The sequence below is a fragment of the Stegostoma tigrinum genome, chromosome X (genome assembly GCF_030684315.1).
Source record: "Stegostoma tigrinum isolate sSteTig4 chromosome X, sSteTig4.hap1, whole genome shotgun sequence".
Classification (NCBI taxonomy): Eukaryota; Metazoa; Chordata; class Chondrichthyes; order Orectolobiformes; family Stegostomatidae; genus Stegostoma; species Stegostoma tigrinum.
Window position 1 is genome coordinate 2812040 of NC_081404.1, and position 23910 is coordinate 2835949.

The following is a 23910-nucleotide window of genomic DNA, read 5'->3' on the forward strand; positions in this document are numbered from 1 at the left end:
CAGGGTACAGAGCCGCTGGCAGTGCGTTCCGTAGTGTGCAGCGCCATTGGCAGTGTGTTCCTCGGGGAACAGAGCCCTTGCCTGCTGAATAGATCCTAAAAGGTTTCAGAGAAAGTAGGAACTGCACATGCTGGAGAATCTCAAATAACAAGGTGTGGAGCTGCGTGATCTCAGCAGGCCAAGCAGTGTGAGAGGAGCAGGAAAGCTGACGTTTTGGGCCCAGACCCTAGGTTTTTCTGAAGAATGATCCAGGCCCAAAACGTCAGCCTTCCTGCTCCTCTGATGCTGTCAGATCCTAAAAGGTGTCAAGAATGTTTCACTGGTGAATTTTATCACCAAGTGGATGAGAATGTGAGACTGACTCAGGATCTGGTGAGGACCGTTGTAACTGCCCTCCAGTCCAGCCTGAAAGATAAGATCAAAGAGCTGGAAAGGGAGTGTGTAACCATGAGGGTGCCAGCTGTCCCCAAGCCTCCCCACACACACAGCCCTGGGACTGGGCAGGCAGCAAGGGAACACTGGGAAAACTGAGAGTGTGCATCAATTCCAGAATGCCAGTGGAGAGATGGCACTGCCCCATGCCCTACCAGTGAAAGAAATGCTACTCCAGTTCTCCAAGGCAATGGTCTTTACAAACCCTGTTGTAAAGGCTGGCCAGTGACAAGTGAGGCAGTTTCATCATTCCATTCTGGCCACCATCAGGAGGTGCATATGGTCATGTACAGCATATGGCCCTTTCCACTGCTCCTGAAGAATATCAACACAGACAGAGTGCGATCATCCGTGATCTCTTCCTGCACTGGAAGCTGTTGTGGGTGATCTACTGTTCGGAGACACAATTTGAAGAAGCTATCACAGACCATGATCAAAATCAAGTGGAACTACTAGAGAGAGCTCAGCAGATAAATCTGAAGCTGAACAAGTAAACAGTTGAAGATACCTGAAACCGTATACGTAGTCCAATACTGACAGTGAAACTGTTTTGTCGGGATCCTGATGAGGTGAGAGATCTAGGTCTGAAAGCAGTGCAGTGATTTATTGGACATGTGAACTATTTTACAATGTTTGTACCGAATTAGACATCAGTGTGTAAACCTGTACACCATCTCACTGATATGGAGTACCGTGGTTCTGAGGCACAGAACTAGAAGCAGCTTTCACTAGAATCAAACAGCAATGGTAACACCAGCACTGAGATACCACAATGAAGTCCCATTGTCGGGCTATACCAGCGAAACAGGAATAATCCTGATACAGTGAGGGTAGCCAGTTGTATCTGCATCCAGGGCAGTACTGCAATAGGGGCATTGCAGAGGTTGAGGGAAATGCTTGGCTATTCCCCTCATGTGTCAGCATTTTGGTCCAATATGTGTGTGGAGGCAGGCCATTTGGCCCATCGAGTCCACATCAGCCCTCTGATCAGCATCCCACCCAGAACCTCCCTACCCCTGTAGCTCTGCGTTTCCCACGGCCAATCCACCCGAACCTGCACATCCCTGGGCACGATGGGACAATTTCCCATGGCCAATCCACCCTTAGATGCACATCTTTGGACTGTGGGAGGAAACCGGAGCACCCGGAGGAAACCCACGCAGACTCGGGGAGAATGTGTAAACTCCACACAGACAGTCGCCCGAGGGTGGAATTGAACCCGGGTCCCTGGCGCTATGAGGCAGCAGTGCTAACCCCTGAGCCACCATGCCGCCTCACCTGAGCACAAACTACTTCTCAGCCTCTCTGCAACCCCCCACCCTGCTGGTTGAAGACACTCCTTAAAGCCTACCATTTTCATTTGGTTACTTATTTTGATATCTCCCTGTGCGGCTCATTGTCAATTTTTTTTTCATCATGGTGCCTTGAGGCACCTTGGGATGCTTGACTGGAATTGTTCTGTAACTGCGAATTATAGTGAAAGTTTTAATCATGTCATAGTATCCGCAACAGTAATTTCTCTGATGAAGTCACAAGCTGCTAATCTCTGTGTTTTCTACTTGCTAAACACCAAGTTATTTGATTTGAGTGTTGTCCATGTAGCTTGAAAAGTAACTGCCTCCTTGGAACTGTTCAACTAGTCTGTTAAAAGGCAAGAATATTGAATTTGTATCTTCTTATCACTGGTTTTGCAAGAATGCTGCATTGCTGGTTGTTTATTTTTGCCTGGAATGTGGCCGCTCTGACTTTTCCAGTCCTCATTTGCCACTCAGCCCCACCCCAAATTCAATGTATACTTGCTTGCAGTCATTAACCCCAGCAGCGCTGACTTCAACTGGGCCAATGAATTGAGTTTCTTTTTCATCATTATTAGTTCACGGGATGTGGGGGTCACTGGCTAGGCCCAGCATTTATTGCTTATCCTGGAGAAGGTGGTATTGAGATAATAAAATGTGAGGCTGGATGAACACAGCAGGCCAAGCAGCATCTCAGGAGCACAAAAGCTCACGTTTCGGGCCTAGACCCTTCATCAGAGAGGGGGATGGGGTGAGGGTTCTGGAATAAATAGGGAGAGAGGGGGAGGTGGACCGAAGATGGAGAGAAAAGAAGATAGGTGGAGAGGAGAGTATAGGCGGGGAGGCAGGGAGGGGATAGGCCAGTCCAGGGACATGGTCGAGCAGCATCAAGGCTGAAGAGACTACAAGAGAGCTTCCTTCCTGAACCACTCGTAATCCTTATGGTGTACGGGCACCCACACAGTGCTGTTAGGCACAGAAGTTCAGGATGGGTCGATTTAAATGCCAAACGTACTGTTCGTCAAGGGACACAAAGCAACAGTGGAAGTAGGGAGGCTGGTCACAGATTAGCCACTAAACGGTGCGACAGACTCGAGCCATTTCTGCTCCCCTGTTCTTGCTTCAGGGTCAAAGTTCAATCCCTTACTTTGTCCAGGGATTTGGAGAGTCCGCTTTTGGGAGTGTTCGGTGCAAATTTGGCCCCCATAATAGGGAGGGATCTACTTGTATTGGAGGTAGTGATCTCTGTAGCTAAGGAGGGATCTACTTGTATTGGAGGTGGGACAGGGACCGCATTCTGATCTGTGTCTGAGGTGGGATCTACTTGTGCTGGAGGTGGTGCTGTGAAGTTTCAATGGATTGATCCTTGAGGTAAGAGGATAGTCCTGTGATGAGAGACTGAGTAAATTAGGTTGGTATTCTCTGGAGTTCAGCAGAACGAGCAGTGATCTCATTGAGATTCTGAACAATTTAACAACCACTTCAATTTTACCTTTACAGAAAAAGATAAAAAGAACTTCCCAGAAATGCTGGAGAAGCTAAGACCTTTTGGGAAAGAATGAATTGACAGAAATTGTTGTTGGTAATAAACAGAAAGATATTAATGGGACTAAAATCCCCAGGGTTTGATAATCTCTACCCCAGGGTATGAAAGGAAATAGCAGATGTGTTGGTGGTCATCTTCCAAAATTCTGTAGATTTTGAAACAGCCTGGCATATTGGAGATTAGCGAATGCAACTCCACTATTTATAAAGGAGGAAGGAGAGATAAACGGGGAATCACAGACTGGTCAGCCTAACGACAGTACGGAAAATGCTGCAGTCTGTTATAAAGTGTTAATCAGATACTTAGTGAAGCCGACAGTATTCCACGAAGACAGTGTGGATTTCTGCTGGGTAAATCATGTTTTGCCAAACCTACTAGAGTGTTTTTTGAGGCTGTAACTAATAGAATAGATAAGGGAGAACTTATGTGATGTAGGGATAGTACGAACTGCAGATGCTGGAGAATCTGAGATAATAAGGTGTAGAGCTGGATGAACACAGCAGGCCAAGCAGCATCAGAGGAGCAGGAAGGCTTGATGTTTTGGGCCTAGACGAGAAGGGTCTGATGCTGCTTGGCCTGCTGTGTCCGTCCAGCTCTGCACATTGTTATCCCTTCTGTGGTGCATGTGGATTTTCAGAATTCCCACAGTCTAGTCGACTGCTATTGCTGCTCACGATGTGGTCTCCACTACATTGGGGAAACAAAGTGTAGACTTGGCGACCGCTTCACAGAACATCTATGCTCTGCTCGTAAAAAAGACCTGGAACTACCTGTTGCCTGCCACTTCAATGCACCACCCTGCTCCCTGGCCAACATCTGTGTCTCTGGCTTGCTGCAGTGTTCCAGCGAAGCCCAACACAAGCTGGAGGAGCAACACCTCATTTTCCGCTTGGGGACCCTGAAGCCCTGTGGACTCAATACTGAGTTCAATAATTTTAGGGCCTAAACTCTCCCATATCCCAGCCGCCTACCCCCCACACACCAGGCCTTGTTACCACACAGCCTGCCATTACACACCCCCTGTTGTTAGTCACTAACAGTCCCCATTAACCACTGTTCACTGTCCCAGCCTGATCATTAGCAACTCCTTTGTCTGTCCAACTGTCTTTCTCTCTCTTTAGGCTCTATCTCCACCTGTTGTTTACTCCTTACCGCTCTCCACCACCGCCCCTGCCCCCCCATCTTCTGCGTATAAACCAGCATTTTCCCAGTTACCAGCAATTCTGAGGAAGGGTCCTTGGACCCAAAACATTAACTCTGATTTCTCTACACGGGTGCTGCCAGACCTGCTGAGCTTTTCACGCAATTTCTGTTTTTATTTCTGATTTCCAGCGTCTGCAGTTCTTTCGGCTTTTATCAACGCGTAAGGGATTGGTGGTGAAACAATAGCGTGGGTTGAGAATTGGGTGGCAGAGCGTGACAGGCAGTGACCCGGGTTCAGTACTGGGTGGGCCCAGCCATTCACGATATATAATAATAACTTGAATGGGAGAATCGAACAATTCCAAGTTTGCCAACAACACACAACTACTTGAGATTGTGAGTAATAAGAAGAACATAAAGAGGTTTCAGGGCAATTTAGATAAGTTGAGTGAGTGGATAAATATATGGCAGAAGTTTTCCACTTTCTTAGTGCAAGCAGAGTGGCAGAGTATGATTTAAATGGCAATGGATTGGCATATGCCAGTGTACAAAGGAGCGTGGGTGCCCTTGTATACCAGTGATTGAAAGCCAGCAGACAAATGCAGAAAGCAGTTAGTGAGGGCAAATATTGGCTTTTATTGCAAGAGGATTTGAGTACAGGAGGAAGGGAGATTTACTGCAGCTGTACAGACTTTTGATAAAACCGCATGTAAGAGTACTATTTGCAGGTTTGATCTCCTCACAAAAGAAGAGTTATGTTATTTCGCAGAGTGTAGTGTGGTTTACCAGACTGAGATGACAGGATAAGGGAGAGATTGAGTTGGCTGGGCCTGCATCCTCTGCAGCTTTGGTGGGAGGTTGCGGGAATCTTGTTGAAACAGATGAAATCTTGACTGGGATAGTCAGAATAAGGACATAAGAAACAGGAGCAGGAATAGGCCATCCGGCCCGTCGAGCCTGCTCCAGCCGCGATCTTATTGAATGGTGATCTTTCTTCAGCTCCACTTAGCCGCCCACTCACTATAAACCTTCATTCTTTACTGTTCAAAAATCTATGTATCATCACCTTACAAACATTTAACCAGACAACCTCAACTGCTTAACCAGGCAGGGAGTTCCACAGATTCACAACCCTTTGGGTGAAGAAGTTTCTCCTTGGGTGAAGAGTAGGTACAGGGATGATAATTCAGAACAAATGGCCAGGATCTTCAGATTTGCAGTTGGCCGTTTCAGACTGAGACGAGGAGAAGTGTCCTCATTCAGTCAGTGGTAAGTCTGAGGAACTCACCAGGACAGAAAGCTTTGGAGGCAAAGTCACTGAATAGATTTCTAGAGGCCAAAAGGTGTTGAAGGGCATGGGGAAAGAGTGAGAGAGTGGTTTTGAGATGGAGGGTCAGTCATGATCCTATTGAGTGGCAAATCAGGCTCGATGGGCTGAATGGCCTATTCCGACATCTGTTTTCGATGTTTCTATAAAAGGTTCGATACTTAGGGATTGTTTATCCCCTGACTGGGGAATCTTGAACATGGAAGAACAGTCTCAGGGTGAGGGGATGATCATTTTTGGATTGGAGTCAGGAGACATTTCACTCAGGGGGGGCTGTGAATTGTAGGATTCCCCTCCCCCAAAGGAGAGGTGGATGATCCTTCGTTGAATATATTGAAGGCTGCGACCAGCAAAGAGTTTTGTTCCCTCAGGGAATTGAGGGATAGGGGGAGTGGGCAGGAAAGTGGAGTCGAAGATCTAGGATCGTGTCGAACAGTTGAATGGGCTTGACGGGCCAAATAGTCTCCTCCTGCTCCTCATTCTTCTGGTCTTTTAATACCAGTCAGATAAATCCTCATTTCACTGAATCGTCCATTCTTGTTCAATGGAAATGTGTCACTTTGGAAGTTGGGGGGTTGGGGGGGAGACTGTAAATGAAACACAGAGTAATTGTGGCACAGGAGGAGGCCATTCAGCCCCATTGAGTTTGTACTGGATCTCTGTAAAGCAGCTTCTAACTGCCTCAAGTGCAAGTTGTATCAGAGACAGTAGGAGCTGCCGATGCTGGAGAATCGGAGATAACGAGGTGTGGGGCTGGATGGACACAGCAGGTCAAGCAGCATCAGAGGAGCAGGAAAGCTCCTCTGATGTTGCTTGGCCTGCTGTGTTCATCCAGCTCCACACCTTGTTATCAAGTCCAAATTGTTATTACTTGCTGCGTTATTCCAAAAAAAATCAACTGTTGCGTTTCCCCTGTATCTCTTACCCAAAGCCCTGAAATCTCAACTGGACACAAAACTCTACTTGTGGTCTAACCAGAGCTTGGTAACCGTTCAGCGTCATCTCCTGCGTTTATACTCCATGCCTGTCTTTACAAAGCCCAAAATCCTGAAAGCTTCAGAAACATAGAAACTAGGCTAAGGAGTAGGCCGTTCAGCCCATCAACCCTCACTACTGTTCAATCTGACCATGACTGATCCTCTATCTCAATGCCACATTTCCCCTTTCTCCCCATTACCCCTTAATGCCTTTAAAACATAAATACATATCTATTTTTTTAATGTATCCAGTGACTTGATCTCTACGTTTTTCTGTGGTAATATACTGTATACGTAATATTCTGTATACGTTTCAATCCTTTGAAACTAATACAGGCCCAGTTGAACCAATCTCTCCTCCTAGGACAGCCCTTCCATCCCCAGTGTCAGCCTAGAGAGCATCTGCTCACCATTGTAACCCACCACCTTCAACGGTGGCTCCGTGGTTAACACAGCAGCCTCACAGCGCCAGGGACCCGGGTTCGATTCCAGCCTCGGGCGACTGACTGTGTGGAGTTTGCACATTCTCCCCGTGTCTGCGTGGGTTTCCTCTGGGTGCTCCGGTTTCCTCCCACAGTCCAAAGATGTGCAGGCTAGGTGGATCGGCCATGATAAATTGCCTGTAGTGTTCAGGGGTGTGTGGGTTATAGGGGGTGGGTCTGGGTGGGATGCTTCAAGGGGCGGTGTGGACCTGTTGGGCCGAAGGGCCTTTTTCCCCACTGTAGGGAATCTAATCCAATCTAATCTCTGCCCCCCCAATCCTTCTGTCGCTGACTGTGTCAATTAGTTTATAATCCTGTTTACGTTCCTTCTGTCAAAATGCATTGCCTTGTGCCTCTCTATGTTAACTGCGTCTGCCACTCATCAGTCCATGTTGCTAGAATATCAATGTCCTTTTGTAGTCGGCAAGTACCATCTTCGCTGTTTTCCCCTCCTGTAGTGTTTGGTACCATTTGTTTCTGTGCCGTATGACTATGACTTTCTTGAACAGTTGCTTAAAATCCAATAGACAGCATGCACAGCATTCCTCTCCCTGTCACTTCATGAAGGTATTTGACTGAACTCATCAAACCCAACATGCCTATTTTCTGAAGAAGGGTCTAGGCCCGGAACATCAGCTTTCCTGCTCCTCTGATGCTGCTCGGCCTGCTGTGTTCATCCAGCTCTACACTGCGTTGTCTTTGACTCCAGCATCAGCAGTTCTTACGATCTCGATTACAAATCTCTGCTGGCTCTCCTTAATGAACTGGAATGTCTGGAGTTCATGTTATGACTTGTTTCCCAAAGGTGATGGATACCAAACCATGTGCTGTCATGTTAGGCCATCTGGCCTGTGGTCACTCCCCTCCTTCAGGGTGCCAGTCCCATGACGCTGCGCACAGCGTCTCAGCCGAGCTGGGCCTCAGCATCCAATTTGCTCAGCTGGCCTCTTTATTTTATAGGTCAACCTGACGGCGACGTTGGGAACCTTCGATGTAGCTGCTGAGGTTGATGAGGTGACGATCAAAGGTGAAGGGGCGATGCACATGTCTCTGTCGAGCTCTCAACTGGACAACCTGAACCGTCAACTGCAGTTTGTCACCTACAGCAACACCGTCTTCAACCCCAACACAGCCGACACAGGTACATCGATGCACAGTCACGTGACATGGGATGGGGGAAGCTAAGTAATGATGTTTGCCGAATAAGGGAAGGGGGAGGGTGGAGGATGGCTGTAGGACCACTAAAATTGCCAATATTGTAGCTTTCCTCTGGCGATTGTTTTCTTTATAAATGTTTAGCTCACTTCATTGCTCAGACCTTTGAGTATAGGAGTCGGGACGTCATGTTGAGATTGTACAAGACACGACTGAGGCCTCTTCTGAGTACTGTGTCCAGTTCTGGTCTCCCTGTTGTAGGAAGGATATTATTAAACTGCAGATGGTTCAGAAAAGATTTACTGGGATGCTCCAAGGCATGGAAGGTTTGAGTTAAAAGGAGAGTTTGGATAGGCTGTCATGATGCTATATTTAACATGGCCTGCCCCTTTAAGAGACACATTCAGGTGAAGGGGTGATCTAATCTGAAGCTAAGTGGCACAGCGATAGCATTCCTCCCTTTGAGGGAGCAGCCCTAAATTCAAGTCCCACCCACTTCAGAAGTGTGCAACAGCATCTTAGGTTGATTCGCAAATAGCCATTCTGAAACCAAACAAGATACTGCTTCTACAAATCCTGCCTTTGTAGAGAGTAGGCAGCGTGTCAAAGCGCAATGAAAGGTTGAAAAGCACTACATCTTCTCTTGTGTTGTAAATGCGTTTAACAGGAAAGATTTTCAAGGATTTACTGAAGCATTTGAGCTACAGGGAGAGGCTGAATAGACTGGGACTATTTTCCCTGGAGCGTCAGAGGCTGAGGGGTGACCTTATAGAGGTTTATAAAACCTTGAGGGGCATGGATAGGGTGAATAGCCAAGGTCTTTTCCCCAGGGTGGGGGAGTCCAAAACTAGGGGGGCATAGGTTTAAGGTGAGAGGGGAAAGATTTAAAAGGGACCTGAGGGGCAACATTTTCCAAACAGAGGATGGTGTGTGGATGGACCAAGCTGCCAGAGGAAGTGGTGGAGGCTGGTGCAATTATAACATTTGAATGGGGACATGAATAGGAAGGGTTTAAGAGGGATATGGGCCAAATGCTGGCAAATGGGACTAGATTAATTTGGGATATCTGGTCAGCATGGACAAGTTGGTCCAAATGGTCTGTTTCCGTGTGTATATCGCTATAACATACTATGTCTAAAGTGTTATTGGTCTGTACTAGATTTGTTCTACTGTCTAAGTTCCCTCAGGAAATGTTGGAGACTCTTTGCTTGACAATTATACAATTGACAGCACAGGAAACGGACAGGGAGATTGTGGTGTCATTGGGAGTAGTAATCCAGAGGCCCAGGCCAATCTGCTGGGGGAGGTGGCTTCAACTCGTACCACAGCAGCTGGTGGAATTAAAATTCAATAAATCAGGAATCAAAGACTACTTTTAGTAACACTGACCATGAAAACTATCATTGACAGTTATAAAAACCCCATCTGGTTCGCCAGTGTCCATCAGGGAAGGAAATCTGCCATTCTTACCTGGTCTGGCCTACATGTGACTCCAGACCCACAGTCAATTTGGTTGACTCTTAACTTGCTCTCAATGGCTTAGAGGGCCACTCATTGAAGGGGCAGTTACTGACGGGTAATAAATGCTTGCCTTGCCCCATGAAAGGATTAATTTTTAACAAACAGGCCATTGAAGGCTAGTTTTTGTGTGCCTCCTGTCATTATACTTCAGCTAACCCAGCTCACATATCCTTCAATACCTCTTTCTTCATGTGCTTATTTGATTAAATGCATCTGTGCTATTCACCATGACTAATCCTTGTGATAGCAAATTCAAAATACGCCCTCTTGGCAAAGGTGGATTTACTTGTTGGAATTTGCAGTTGCATTTGTCTTTGTTTTATATCTCTGACCTCCTCCTACTTGTAGCCTCTCTTGCACCTGGAAAGATCACTTACAGCAAAAGAATAGTCACCTTCGCTACACTCGAAAGTGTTTTATTTTGCAGATGCTTCGGTGTAATTTTCCACGGTTGTGCAAGAGCGGACAAGATATGATGTGCCAACAGCGGGTCTTGGCATATCTTGTGAGTTAGCCTCCTGTCAGCCCTATGAAGACTCCTGAAAGATGAGTATTATGCGGGGGACTGTAGTCAGCATGGTCTTGAATCTCCCCAGCTGAAAACACGAGAGGCTCAGCAGCCAAATAGCTCTCCGATTAAGGCTTTGCATGTGGGCTGGAACCTCTGTTGGCAACGGGGCCTGGGCTGCCCCTTCTGAAGGAGGCCTACCTTCTCTTCTAGCAATTGGGCAATTCCCCGGATACCAGCAGGACCTCCCCTGGAGATGAAAGTCCTGGCAGCTCCTGTGCTGGTCAGCACCATCGAGGAGGCAGTGGCTGCTGTCGGAACAGCAGGCACCCAGGAGCAAAGAAAACGATGAGTGTTACATCTTCCCACCCTTTATTTAGGCCCTTAAGTTGTCAGCAATTGGCCAACTGCAGATTAGGGAGGTTATTGTGGAGCTTCGTCGACAGAACACCGTGCTGGCAGATCAGAAAACTGGCTGTGGGATTGAGGTGCACCACCAGCACCCTACCTGATTAAATGACCTTCCCACCTCACCATCTACAGTAATTCAAGACACCATCCCAGGAAAATCCTTGCCTTTTTTTTTGGTTTGTGTATTTTTCAAAAGTGGGGACTGGAACGAGAGAACTATGTGACCAAGACAGTGGCATAATTTCACGGTGCAGAAATTGCGGCCTATTGTGAACTCTAATTTTGAGGCTTTTGGTTCTTGCAATGGGCAGGCAGTCAGGAGCCAAGGAGCTGTTTACAAGTGAAACCGATTGCTCAGTTAGCTGAGAACCAGGATGGAACTGGAAACAAATGACAGAGCGAGAGAGAGATCCACACGCACAGTGTGTGTGCAGTTATTCTTCCCAGCAGAAGCAGCCTGTTCTCTGCAGTAAAAGGAAAGCTTGGTTTAGCCATGAAGAAAAGCCAGTCAGCTGTCTTGCAGCAGGTATGTTGGAAATTGGCTGGAAGGTAGGGTAATGAGTGACATTTTTCAAGTGAGCCAGTCACTTTGTGCTTCTTACAACCTGTTGGAAGCTTCCAGAGAATGAACGCCAAGGGTCTGACTATCCGAAGAAAATATACTTCTATTATAAAACAAAGAACTGCAGATGCTAATGATCCAATGAAGAGTCGCTGGACTTGAAACAGTCTTCCCACAGATGCTGCAATTTTTGTTTGTGTTCCATTTTTTCCGACCAGTAAACTATTTTCCTAAACTTCTCGTGCGTATGTCTGTGGAAAGGAATGCTTATAAGAGATTAGGATTTTAGTCAAGTCGAGTTGTGTGCAAATGTTTTGTATCTGTAGCTATAATTACTTGTAATAAATACTAACTCTTGTTCATTGCTGAAACCTAGTCTGTCTTTTCTATTAACCTTGGCCTGAATGTCAGGGCAACTGTGTGTATCTTAAGAGAAAAAGACTTTAACATTTAGCACAATTTCAGGAGCAGCAGGGCTTGATTGTGCACGAGCCCAGTGGATTGCAGCAGCCTGCAGAACTTGCTCTCCACTGGAAAATAATTGCAGGCAAATACTTTAAGAGTTGTCATTGTATGGGTTAACGTTCATGACTTCCAGGAGATTTTGTCCTGTGCAATGCCTTTATTACAAAATTTCCAGTCATGAGATTAGTGTTGAACCCTGAATGGTATCCAAAAGGATTTGCAGAAGTTATTTTGAATTAGTGAGACTGAAACCCCATTCCATTATTGACAGGTTCTGCTTATTGTTCATGCACCATTACTCATTTTCGTATGCCATTCATAGTTCCTTTATTGGAAGGTTATCCAGCTCCATTCCTCCTGTTCTAATAACACATTCATGACCTGTTACTTTGTAATATGTCACTGTTTTACATGTGCGGAAGCTTGGCCATATGTTGTTCATTGTGTTCCATTACATAAAGATACAATCTGATTTGATTTATTATTATCACATGTACCTAAGTACAGTGCAAAGTGTTGTTTTATGTGCAGTACAGGGAGCTCATACCATACAAAGTGCATCAGGGTAATAGAACAGAGCAAGGAATACAATGTTACAACTGCAGAGACAGTGCACAAAAAGTGAAATTAACATTAAATTTAAAATTAGAGAAGTCCATTTAGAAGCCTAATAACAGCGAGGAAGAAGCTGTTCTTGAACCTGTTGGTACCTGTTTAAACTTTTGTATCTTCTGCCGGATGGGAGGGGTTGGAAGGAGATTTAAATGTGCTCTGACAGACTAAAACTGGTTGTTGGCTGAGGAGGTGCTTGTTTGTATGGTAAATCTCTGTAAATAAAGGCTATTAAAAGTTTGTAAAGATTGGCTCCAGTTCTGTCCTTTGGATTAGATTCCCTACAGTGTGGAAACAGGCCCTTTGGCCCAACAAGTCCACATCGCCCCTTGAAGCATCCCACCCAGACCCATCCCCCTTTAACCCACACCCCCCTGAACACTATGGGCAATTTAGCATGGCCGATCCACCTAACCTGCGCACCTTTGGACCGTGGGAGGAAACCAGAGCACCCGGAGAAAACCCACGCAGACACGGGGAGAATGTGCAAACTCCACACAGACAGTTGCCTGAGGCTGGAATCGAACCCGGGTCCCTGGTGCTGTGAGGCTGCAGTGTTAACCACTGAGACACCGTGCTGCCCTTTACCAGCAGCTTTTTGGAAATAACCTGATCACGGGAAATGATTGTCTAAATCTAAATGTTGGAAATGAAGAGTTTTTATTGACGGCTAAAATACATGTTGGAAAATGGCTGGAAGGTAGGGTAAATTATTTGGGTGTATACCTGCCATTCAGGTGTGCTCAGCGTCGAACCATGTGACCAGTGGGAGAATGAAGTAGATATGTAGATGTGGTTACATCTGTACAAAAGTGGCACCTAGACATGGTCTTATTGCTGCGTCCAACCAGAAGATTTGTATGAGTCAGATGCCTGTTACTTGGGTAGCAATAGAGGTGGGGATGGCACGGTGACTCAGTGGTTAGCACTGCTGCCTCACAGTGCCAGGGACCCAGGTTCGATTCCATATTGGGTTATCTGACCGTGTGGAGTTTGCACGTTCTCCCCGTGTCTGTGTGGGTTTCCTCCGGGTGCTCCGGTTTCCTCCCACTGTCCAAAGATGTGCAGGTTAGGTGGATTGGGCCATGCTCAATTGAGGCTGGTTGGCTCGCCGAGCTGGTTTGTTGTTCCATAGACGTTTCATTACCGTGCTTGGTAACATCCTCAGTGCAGCCTCTGATGAAGTGTCTGTGTGTTCTCCTGCCTGGTTTTTAAACTCTGGAGTCCGTTGAGATGGATTGCCTCACTTCTAGGTTTCCTCCGTAGTCGAATGTATATGGGGTTGAGTTCAATGTGTTTATTAATATCATGCTTCGTGGAGTGGCATGCTTCCAGGAATTCTCGTGCTTGTCTCTGCCTAGCCTGTCCCAGGATCTTGGTGTTGTCCCAGTTGAAGTGGTCATTCTCCTTGTCCATGTGGATTGAGATGAGTGAGCATTGGTCATGTCTTTTTGTAGCCAGTTGGTGTCCATGTTCTCTTGTTATTAGTTTCCTCCCTGTTTGTCCAATGTAGTGTTTCTCGCAGTCTCTGCAGGGGATCTTGTAGATGACATTGGTCCTGTCCACAGCGGGGAGTGGGTCCCTGGTTCAGGTGAGCGGTTGTCGTAGGGTTGATGTGGGCTTGTATGTCAGTCTGATGCCCATAATCACCACAAGACTCCTGCGACCGCTGGCCCCTTATAAACCTCTATAAGGTCACCCCTTCAGCCTCCGACACTCCTGGGAAAATAGTCCCAGACTATCCAGCCTCTCCCTGTAGATCAAACCCCCCAACCCTGGCAACATCACTGTAAATCCCCACGTGATGTGGAGGTGCCAGAGTTGGACAGGGGTGGACAAAGTCGGAGGTCACTCCGAAAGAAACTTTGAAGTTTCACAACGTCCTTCCTATAGCAGGGAGACCAGAATTGAACGCAGTATTCCAAAAGTGGCCTAACCAATGCCCTGTACAGCTGCAACATGACCTCCCAACTCCTGTACTCAGTGCACTGACCAATAATGGCAAGCGTACCAAGCATGTTCTTTATCGCCCTGCCTACCTGTGCCTCCCCTTTAAAGGAAATATGAATCTGCACGCCAAGGTCTATCTGAATATTTCTTAATTTTTTTTAAGGGTCGCTGCCTCTACCAGCCTTTCAGGCAGTGAGTTCCAGATACTCCCCACCCTCTGGATGAGAAGTTGTTTCTTCATATCTTCTCTCAACCTCTTGCTCCTTACCTTGAAACTGTGCCCCATAATTATGAACTCTGTACAGAGAGGAAACAGTTCTCTATATCTGTCTTATCTGCTGTTCCTCAGAGCATCAAAACAGCAGAGGGATTAAACACAGAGATAATGGGAACTGCAGATGCTGGAGAATCCGAGATAACAAAGTGTGAAGCTGGATGAACACAGCAGGCCAAGCAACATCTTAAGAGGATAACAAAGTGTGAAGGGTCTCTGATGAAGGGCCCGAAACGTCAGCTTTTGTGCTCCTGAGCTGCTGCTTGGCCTGCTGTGTTCATACAGCCCCACACTTTGTTATAAGGGATTAAACACAGCCAGGATGAGGATGAAACGCCATTAGGGAATCTGAGTTTTGCAGGAAACGTAGATGAATGATCTCAGGAATGCTGAAGGAAATGTTAATCGGGACTTCAGGCTGTGATTCGAATGTAATGAACAGTCCAGAGAGAAGGGTGTCCTCGAACTGACGTAATGAAGAGAATTCTGAGGAAGACGATAAAGATAATGGTGAATCTGAATGAACTGCACTGCGCGCAAGGGGTTTTAGTCCCAGGATGATCACATTATCCACAGACTTGTTCAACTGTGCAGCGTATCTTCTCATGGAATCATAGATTCCCTAATTCCCCCATTCGGCCCATTGAGTCCATACCAGTCCCACCCAGACCCACCCCCTTACCCTGTAACCCTATATTTCCCATTGCTAACCCACCAAATCTGCACATCCCTGGACACTACGGGACAATTTAGCACGGCCAACCCATCCTAACCTGCACATTTTTGGATGGAATGAGGAAACTGGAGCACCCAGAGGAAACTTAGGCAGACACGGGGAGGATGTGCAAATTCCACACAGACACGAAAGTGGGATCAAACCCAGGCCCATGATGTTGAAAGGCAGCAGTGCTAACCACTGGGCCGCCATGCCACCATTTTGGGGCTCTAAGACATTCTAAGGGTGACAAGACATTCTCACACTCTGTCCCTCTATGTCAACAGTATCTGCAAATGATTGATTAATATGTTATTTTGATTCATATGTGGGATGTGGGTGTTGCTGTCTGGGTCCAGCATTTATTACCTGTCCCTAGTTGCCCATTGAGATGGTAGGGGTGAGCTGGAGAGAATTCCAGGATTTTGACCCAGCGACACTGAAGGAATGGTGATATATTTCCAAGTCCGGATGGTGAGTGTTTTGGAGGGGAACTTCCAGGGGGTGGTGTTCCCATGTATCTGCTTCCCTTGTCCTTCTGGATGGAGGCGGCCGAGGGTTTGGAAGGTGCTCCCTGAGGATCTTTGGTGAATTTCTGCAGTGCATCTTGTAGATGGTACACACTGCTGCTACTGAGTGTCGGTGGTGGAGGGAGTGGGGTGTTTGTGGATGTGGTACCAATCAAATGGGAGCTGTTTTGACCTGGATGGTGTCAAGCTGCTTGAGTGTTGTTGGGGGCTGCACCCATCCAGGCAAATGGGGAGTATTCCATCACACTCCTGCCTTGTGCCTTGTAGATGGTGGACAGGCTTTGGGGAGTCAGGAGGTGAGTTACTCGCTGCAGGATTCCCAACTTCTGGCCTGCTCTTGTAGCCAGTGTGTTTATGTAGTGAGTCCAGTTAAGTTTCTGGTCAATGATAACCCCCAGGATGTTGACAGTGGGAGATTCAGTGATGGTAAGGGGCAGTGATTAGATTGTCTCCTATTGGTGATGGTCATAGCCTGGTGTTTGTGTGGCACGAATGTCATTCGCCACTTGTTGGCCCAAGCCTGGTTACTGTAGTAAGGATTAATGAAAAAATAGAGAAGAACCACTTGCCTTACGTTTCACAATGACAATGCATTGTGGTCACTAAAGAGCATTGTAATTCAATGTAAGGAAGCCATTTTATTGATATTTGTGCAATCTGTCAGGAGGAACTTGTGCCTTTGATGAAAATAGCACTAATAAATCTCAACATGGAGCCTGCTGAGACAGTTTACTTTTGGAAAGTCAGGTATTCTGTATTTTACTCTCGGAATTTATCAAACACTCTTAACGAGATCCGACGTGCTTCATCAGAATGTCAGACCAGTTTCAACAGCATCAAGTCATAAGAATTCTGTGGGCATCCAAGCGTGTTGTCTTCAAGTTACACCGATCATTTGCTCACAGTACCTGTTAAAATTTTGTTAAACCCATCTAGGTCTAGTTAAGGAGTAGAAGGAAGTTCAGAGTTTATTGAGAAGTCTGAAACTAGCAAAATGTCTCTGACGATATTGCCTCACCCCTTCGCTTTCCATTTCTGTGTCCCTTTAATGAAGTGAATCTAAAAGCATGAGATGAAGTTTGACACCTTTCCAGTCTGCGTTTTACAGAGAACAGATTTGATCATTGTCAAATTAAACGTAATTAGGATAAAAGAACGATTAGACACAAAGTCACAGAGAAATGGTTAGGGATTGGACTTGAGTTTCTGACTGATGCCAATGACAAATTCAGAGATGTGCAAAAACATGAATACTGCAGTCGAGATGACCATTCAGTAACAGACTCTGTAAAAGGAATCACTAAAATCCTCCAAAAAATCCTTAGCTGATCATCCAAACTTGGTAGCAACCCTGTGGGTGGTTTGTGCAGACACATTACTGCAGGTAGATCGATGGAATAGTCCTCATCATTAGTCTGTCAGCAAGTCCTTTCTGGTTTGTGTGATGGCTCTCCTGCTTCAGAAAATACAATGAACTCTGTTTTTTTCTGCACGTTTGAATATTTGAAATGGAGGGGATAGGGTTTCTCTTGAGGCTTAGATCTCAAAGAAACTTTGAAGAGCCCTGTTGAAACCATTTGAGTCAAAATTGAAGCCGAGAGACTTGGCGAAATCAAGAGATTTTGCGTGTTGTGAAGGAGAGGGTTGTGGGAAGGGGATAGTACTGAGCAAACGTGGCAGCCAAATTGTTAAGGCTCATTCCTCTGTTAAATTTGAGTTAATTGCAATCGTTTTCCACTCTGGGAAATAGATAGAAGTAAATGAGAGATATTGGACTTCCCATGTTTATCTGTTTTGTTACGCAAGGTCATAAGGAGCTTATAGCAGATCAAAGGCCGGGTCATGATAATGTGAGCGTGAAAGCAGTTTCTGTTGTCCTAATCCTGATCGATGTGAAAGTGGCAGTCCATGCTGTAGTAAGAGCTATAAATAGGTTGTGTTCAACTATAAGGTGATCCCATACAATGTAATTAGTATCACCTTGGACAACCCCTTATGGGATTTTTCAATACACTGGGAGAGATATTAAATGACAGACTGAGCAATTAGAATCATTAGAATCCCTACAGTGTGGAAGCAGGCCATTGGGCCCATCAGGTCCACACCAACCATCTAAAAAGCATCACACCTGGACACACCTCCCCACTCTATCCTGGTAACCCTGCATTTCCCATGACCATCCCACCCACCCACTACAGGACAATTTAGCACAGCCAATCCATCCTAAGCTGCACACTACAGCACAGCCAACCTGTCCACCATTGGACCATGGGAGGAAACCAGCACAGACACTAGGAGAGCATGCAAATATTGTCACCCAAGGGTGGAATTGAACTCAGGTCTCTGGCACTGTGAGGTAGCAGTGCTAACCACTGAGCCGCCATGCTTTCATGCTGGGCTGGATCAATTGATCAATTGAACTGGTTAGGTGTTTGGACTGGACCAGTTACTAATTTTGATGCATTAGAGTTGAGTATGATGATGAAATTCCCTAAAATAACACACAAACATAAAAATAGTTGTTAAGAACACTTTGCTGAAACACTGGCTGCGACAGCAGCAATGTGTATGGGCTTCTATTTCCCAAACATTTTCAGCAAGATTGTGTTCAAGAAATAGTGAAGATACAATACACGTTGGATGTTATTTAAATAGTTGTTCCTTGTAGGGGCTGTAAGAGACATGGCTATGGATTGACATTGCTGCTTCAAAACAAATGCTGAAGAGGAAGGAAATCTGGAATATTAAGTGCAAGTCCAGCCTAACCTTGAACAACAAAGTGTGAAGAAGTCATGGCTGTTTTATTATCACAAGTGGGAGAATCCGATTAGCTGCCTCTGCCAAACTCCGCCTTTCACTGGCCCAACTGGACAACTTCCTTTTATTGCTCCCCTCTGCTGATCTTCCACCTTTTTCTAGTTCCTCTCTCATTTTCCCCCTCACCTGAGTTCTTGTTGCCCATGTGACCCAACCTCCTGTTTCGTCAACCCTCCTCTCTCTCAAATAATCCAGCTGCCCCTTCTCGGTCCCAAGTTAGTTGATATTGTTAATGTTTTTGTCTTTTTAGATGTTGTACCGCCGTCCTGTAAATTACCCCTGACAAAACTAACCCTTCACCCCATCAATTTTGCAAACCAGGGACCCATCTCTGATCTCCTTCTCCAAAGCCATTAAACATGTTTTTGCCTCCCAGATCCACTCCCAGCTTTCCCTGAAAGCCGTATTTGAATCTTAAAGAAGTAACTTCAGTGCGTATCTCTAGCGATTTTTGTTCTCTTTTTAAAAAAAACACATTAAGCAGCCCAACAAAGATGGCCCCTTTCAAACCACAGATTAGACAAATTGACTGTGTCTAGAGATTTCCAGATGTAGATTTGGGTTTAACAATAAAACAGACGTTTATTATGCAAAACAAATGAAGATAAAACAGAGTAACCCAAATATTTACATACAACATAGATTTAAGGATACAATGTCATCAAAAGAAAACTTCTGCGCAGGAAAGTGGAGTTGAGGCCAAGATGAGATAGGCCTATTCTTGCCCTTAGTTTTACTTCTAACAACAACAGCCCTGTACAATATGCTGGCTCCGTGGCTAGCACAGCTGTCTCTCAGCACCAGGGACCCGGGTCCGACCCCACCCTCGGGTAACTGTCTGTGTGGAGTTTGTCCATTCTCCCCGCATCTGTGCGGGTTTCCTGTGGGTGCTCTGGTTTCATCCCACAGTCCAAAGATGTGCAGGTTAGGGTGGGTTGGTCATGCTAAATTGCCCGTAGTGTCTAGGCTAGCTAGATTAGCCATGGGCAATGCAGGGTTATGAGGAGGGGGTGGGTCTGGTGGGGATGCTGACGACTTGATGGGCCAAATGGCCTAGCCACACTATAGGGATTCGATAATGCTCAAACACCAGAGAGAATTCCCTTCTCTGTTCCACTTAGCCGTGGCTTCGATCCCTGGCTGTGAGAACCTGAATGCCTTTTCCTTGAGAACAAGTCTATATTATTGTATTATTCAAAGGCAGTGGGACTACCCAATCTTGAATGTGAGGGAGGGATCCGCAAAGCCAAAGCCCAGATTTGGAGAGTGGGTAGAGGTATGTTCCCCTGCTCCAGTTTGGCCTACTGTGTGGCCAGTCATCGCACTGCTCCTGCTTCAGGGAACCTGTACGGGCAGTAGAATCCAAATAAATCAGGCGGATCAGAGCTTTCTCCGACACGGACAAGACAACAGGGAGGCACAGGCCTCCCCTCGTTGAAAAGAACAGGGAACATTAACTGTCCTGATGTTTGATCACTGTAGCAACCTGTAGAGTAGAACTGTAATCAACTCTGAATCAGGGGAGGTGCTGGCCCGTTGATCCAAAGACACAGCTGATGTGCTGGGAACTCTAGTTTGAATTCTACTTGGCAGACTTTGAATTTTAATTTTAAAAATCTGCGATTAAGAGTTTACTGATGCCCATGAACCCATTGTCAGAAAAACCCATCTGGCTCACTAATGTCCTGCCATCCTTACCTGGTCTGGGCCTACGTGTGACTCCAGAACCTCAGCCATGTGGTTGGCTTTCAATTGCCTGAGGGCTTTTTGAGGCATTCCTGAGAGAGTTAACTGCTTTACAACTCCCTTGTGTGGGAATGAGAGAAATTTCCAAATAATGCCTCAACACATCCTTTCGTAAGGACTTATGTTTTTCCAAACAGTATGAACAATAGATGATTTCTGAGTCCTTGCTGGTGCTTCTCTGCTTCATGCTTCATGTCCAGACTCAGAGTATTGTGTGCCATTTCAATGAATTATTTACCTATTAACATAATTTGGAGCATTTAATTATAATTTGGCAATGGGAAGCTGAGATTGCATCAACTCATCTAACATTCAAGGCCCTTGATTGTGAAGGGGAGAATGAATAAATGCCTTATTTTTTACTTTCTCCTTTATTAAAGTATATTGTTCTCTTTTAAAAAAAGTCACCTTTTCTCCAAGAGCAAAAAGGTGGCAGCAACAGAGTTTTAAAAAAAATTTTTTCGTAGAATATTCTCTCTTTACATCTGCGCAGTGACTTTTATTATAAAGAAAGTACATTGAGCAGCAACAAGGATGGCTGCTTCTAGAAGCTTCCAACACAGACAAAGCTAACTCATCATCTCTTTGGACTGCTACACTTTCCATTTGAACGTCAAACCAAGCCAATACAAAGGAATTAGAAATTGAAAGAGCTGCCAGAGAAACTCTGGCAGCATCTGTGTGGGGAGAGAGGGAGAGTGAGAGAGAGAGAGAGAGAGTGAGAGTTAGCATTTTGGATCCAGGGCCCAATATGACTCTTCTGAACTGCAGAATTGTTTTTTGTGACAAGAGGCCATTTGGCCCTTTTGCGTCTGTATTCATTCAATCTCCTGCCTCTTCATATCCCAGCATGCCACCTCTATCCCAATAACCATCCAATGCCACTCTTGAGTGCCTCCGTTGAACCTGCCACATTTCCAGGCAAGTGCATTCCATGCCTTACCTCCTCACTTGGTGAGAAAGCTTTTTCTCTGGTCACCCTTTTTTCATTTACAACGTGTTAACCTAGTGAGGGGTGACACTGCTCCCAACTCTCATTCATTTGGATCTGTTCAGGGCCACCTTAACACAGTCAAAAGGAAGGTCCATTGGAAAAACCTCCCTGAAACGCAGCTTCCCACCTGTTTAAGTTTGGGTGCATTCTGAAGGTGCAGCTTTCACTGATAAAACTGCAGGCCTTGATATAAATGTTTGTCATCGCTTGCTTATTGTCTGTTAGTGGGGGCCAGTGATTGGAGCAATTTCGGCATGGCAGCTAATTGTTTGGAAAATGTCACTGTAAAGAGATGGTTTCGCAGGTCTTTGCAATCAATCAGTAGTAATATTTCATTCACCGATGTTGAAATGCCATGAGTTTTATACTTAGAATCAGAATCCTAGGGTGTGTAAGCAGGCCATTCAACCCATCGAGTCCACACCAACTCTGAAGAGCATCCCACCCAAAAAGATCCCTTACCCCATCCCTGTAACCCTGTATTTCCCCTGACTATCACACCTAGCCTGCACATTCCTGGGCACTATGGGACAAGTTAGCATGGCCAATCCACCCCAGCCTGCACATTTTTGGACTGTGGGAGGAAACTGGAGCAAACCCACGCAGACACGGGGAGAATGTGCAAACTCCACACAGTCACCAGAGGGTGGAATTGAACCCGGGTCCCTGGTGCTGTGAGGTAGCTGTGCTAACCACTGAGACACTGTGTTATAGTGGGGAGGAGCAAATGGAACTGAAGGGAAGGTTCAAAGAGTGAAAAATTAGACAGTTATAGCTGTCATAGTGCAAAAGGGAGTGTTGTGGATAAGGGAATATTGTTCTGAGTATTAATAACAGAATACAGGTCAGGGGACAGTGAGAATCCTTGTGTTGCTTTTCAGCCAGATACCTCACATTCAGTTTGGCACCATACCATTAGCAACCAGTGGCAATATTTAAAACTGCAACTGGCATTGTTCCTGACACCTTACTTTGCCAAGGCAAGCATCAGGAGAACCCTTACAGCAATTCGCTGTTAAATCCTTGTTTTTAACATTGCCCTGAGAGACAGGGAGAGGAATAATTGGAAGGTGGATGTTCGTGAGGGATTCCTTTGTAAGCATTTTTTGAATCGAACGGTGCAGCGTTGTTATGGCACCTCTTCCTCCTAGCTCAGAGGTAGGGACGCTACCGCCACACCATGAGAATTGGGGAGTGGGTTGGGTGGACTCTTTTATAGCATAGGAATAATTGGGTCTTCTTGAGAGTTAGCTCTAAGCAGAGTCCGTGTGGATAGAATTAAAGAATAAGGGAAAATACCTGGCTTGTAGTATGTTTTGAAAGCCATCCAGCAGTAGTGATGGGTTCAAAAAGGGGACCATGGTAGCTTAAATACTGCCCCAAATCTGGAACCGTTCAAAAGATCAGCCAACACCTATGGTGCTCTAGCCTGTAGACGTTATTTCTGAATTCCTCCCCAGTGCACGTCTAGAGCCCCGTTTGTGGACTTGAATCTGCCATCATGCACTGAGCCCAGTGTTAACTCTGCAGCAGTGCACAGGTGAGTTAATATCAGCCCAGAAACAGGTTATAGGAGATTAATATGTGAATTGAGTAAGAAACACAGCAAAAGCTGTTCTGGAATCTTCAGGTTCCTGGTTTGCCATTTCCAGTGATTGTGCAAGCTATGCAAAATACCTTCTTTCTGTTAAACTAAGATACATCAGTCCCAGTACACAGCAGCCTAAGAACTGGATGTTGTTTAGTTTTTAGTGTTTGTCTGCCTCAACTCCACTTCCTCGTCTTCTCCTAACAATCCCATGGATTTCCTAAGCACCCAAGGATCTAACGATGCTAGTTTTGAATATATTGTATAAAAGAGGAACCCAACTCTCTGGGATAGATGGTTCCAAAGATTCGCAAGCTAAGAGTGCAGATATCTCTCCTCATCACAGTCGTGAATGAGCTAAGGATAGTGGTGATAGAGTTCCAATTCTCTTCCGTCATGTTCCTGATCAGCAATCTCTCTCACTCTTATCACCTGCCATCATTTCATTTTCCAAAAACTTACAAATTGATACTCAACCTGTTTGGCTACATTACAGCTCACAGCTGTAGCTTTAGTACAGCATAGATAGTTTCATTTCTTCATTTATAGGAAGCAAGTATAGCTGGTTAGACCAGCATTTCTTCCCCATCCCTAATTGCCCCTTCAGAAGGTAGGGGCGAGCTGCCTTCTTGACCCGCTGAAGTCCATGTGCTGTATTTAGACCCACAGTGCCCTTGGGGAGGGAATTCCAGGTTTTTGACCCACTAACAGTGAAGGAACAGCGATATATTTCCAAGTCAGGATGGTGAGTGGCTTGGAGGGGAACTTGCAGGGGGTGGTGTTCCCATGTATCTGCTACCCTTGTCCTTCTAGATGGAAGTGGTTGTGGGTTTGGAAGGTGCTGCTTGAGGATCTTTGGT

General features: G+C 45.8%; 1 protein-coding gene across 6 annotated transcripts in view; it reads left to right on the plus strand.

Annotated features, from left to right (window-relative positions):
* The window catches only part of b4galnt1b (beta-1,4-N-acetyl-galactosaminyl transferase 1b), a 104704-nt gene that overhangs the window by 47130 nt on the left and 33664 nt on the right, over positions 1 to 23910 (plus strand). For all 6 annotated transcript variants that reach the window (XM_059643339.1, XM_059643338.1, XM_059643342.1 and 3 more), the window contains one exon: positions 8163 to 8343. In XM_059643339.1, coding sequence (XP_059499322.1) covers positions 8163 to 8343 — 181 coding nt within the window. The remainder of the gene's footprint in view (positions 1 to 8162; positions 8344 to 23910) is intronic.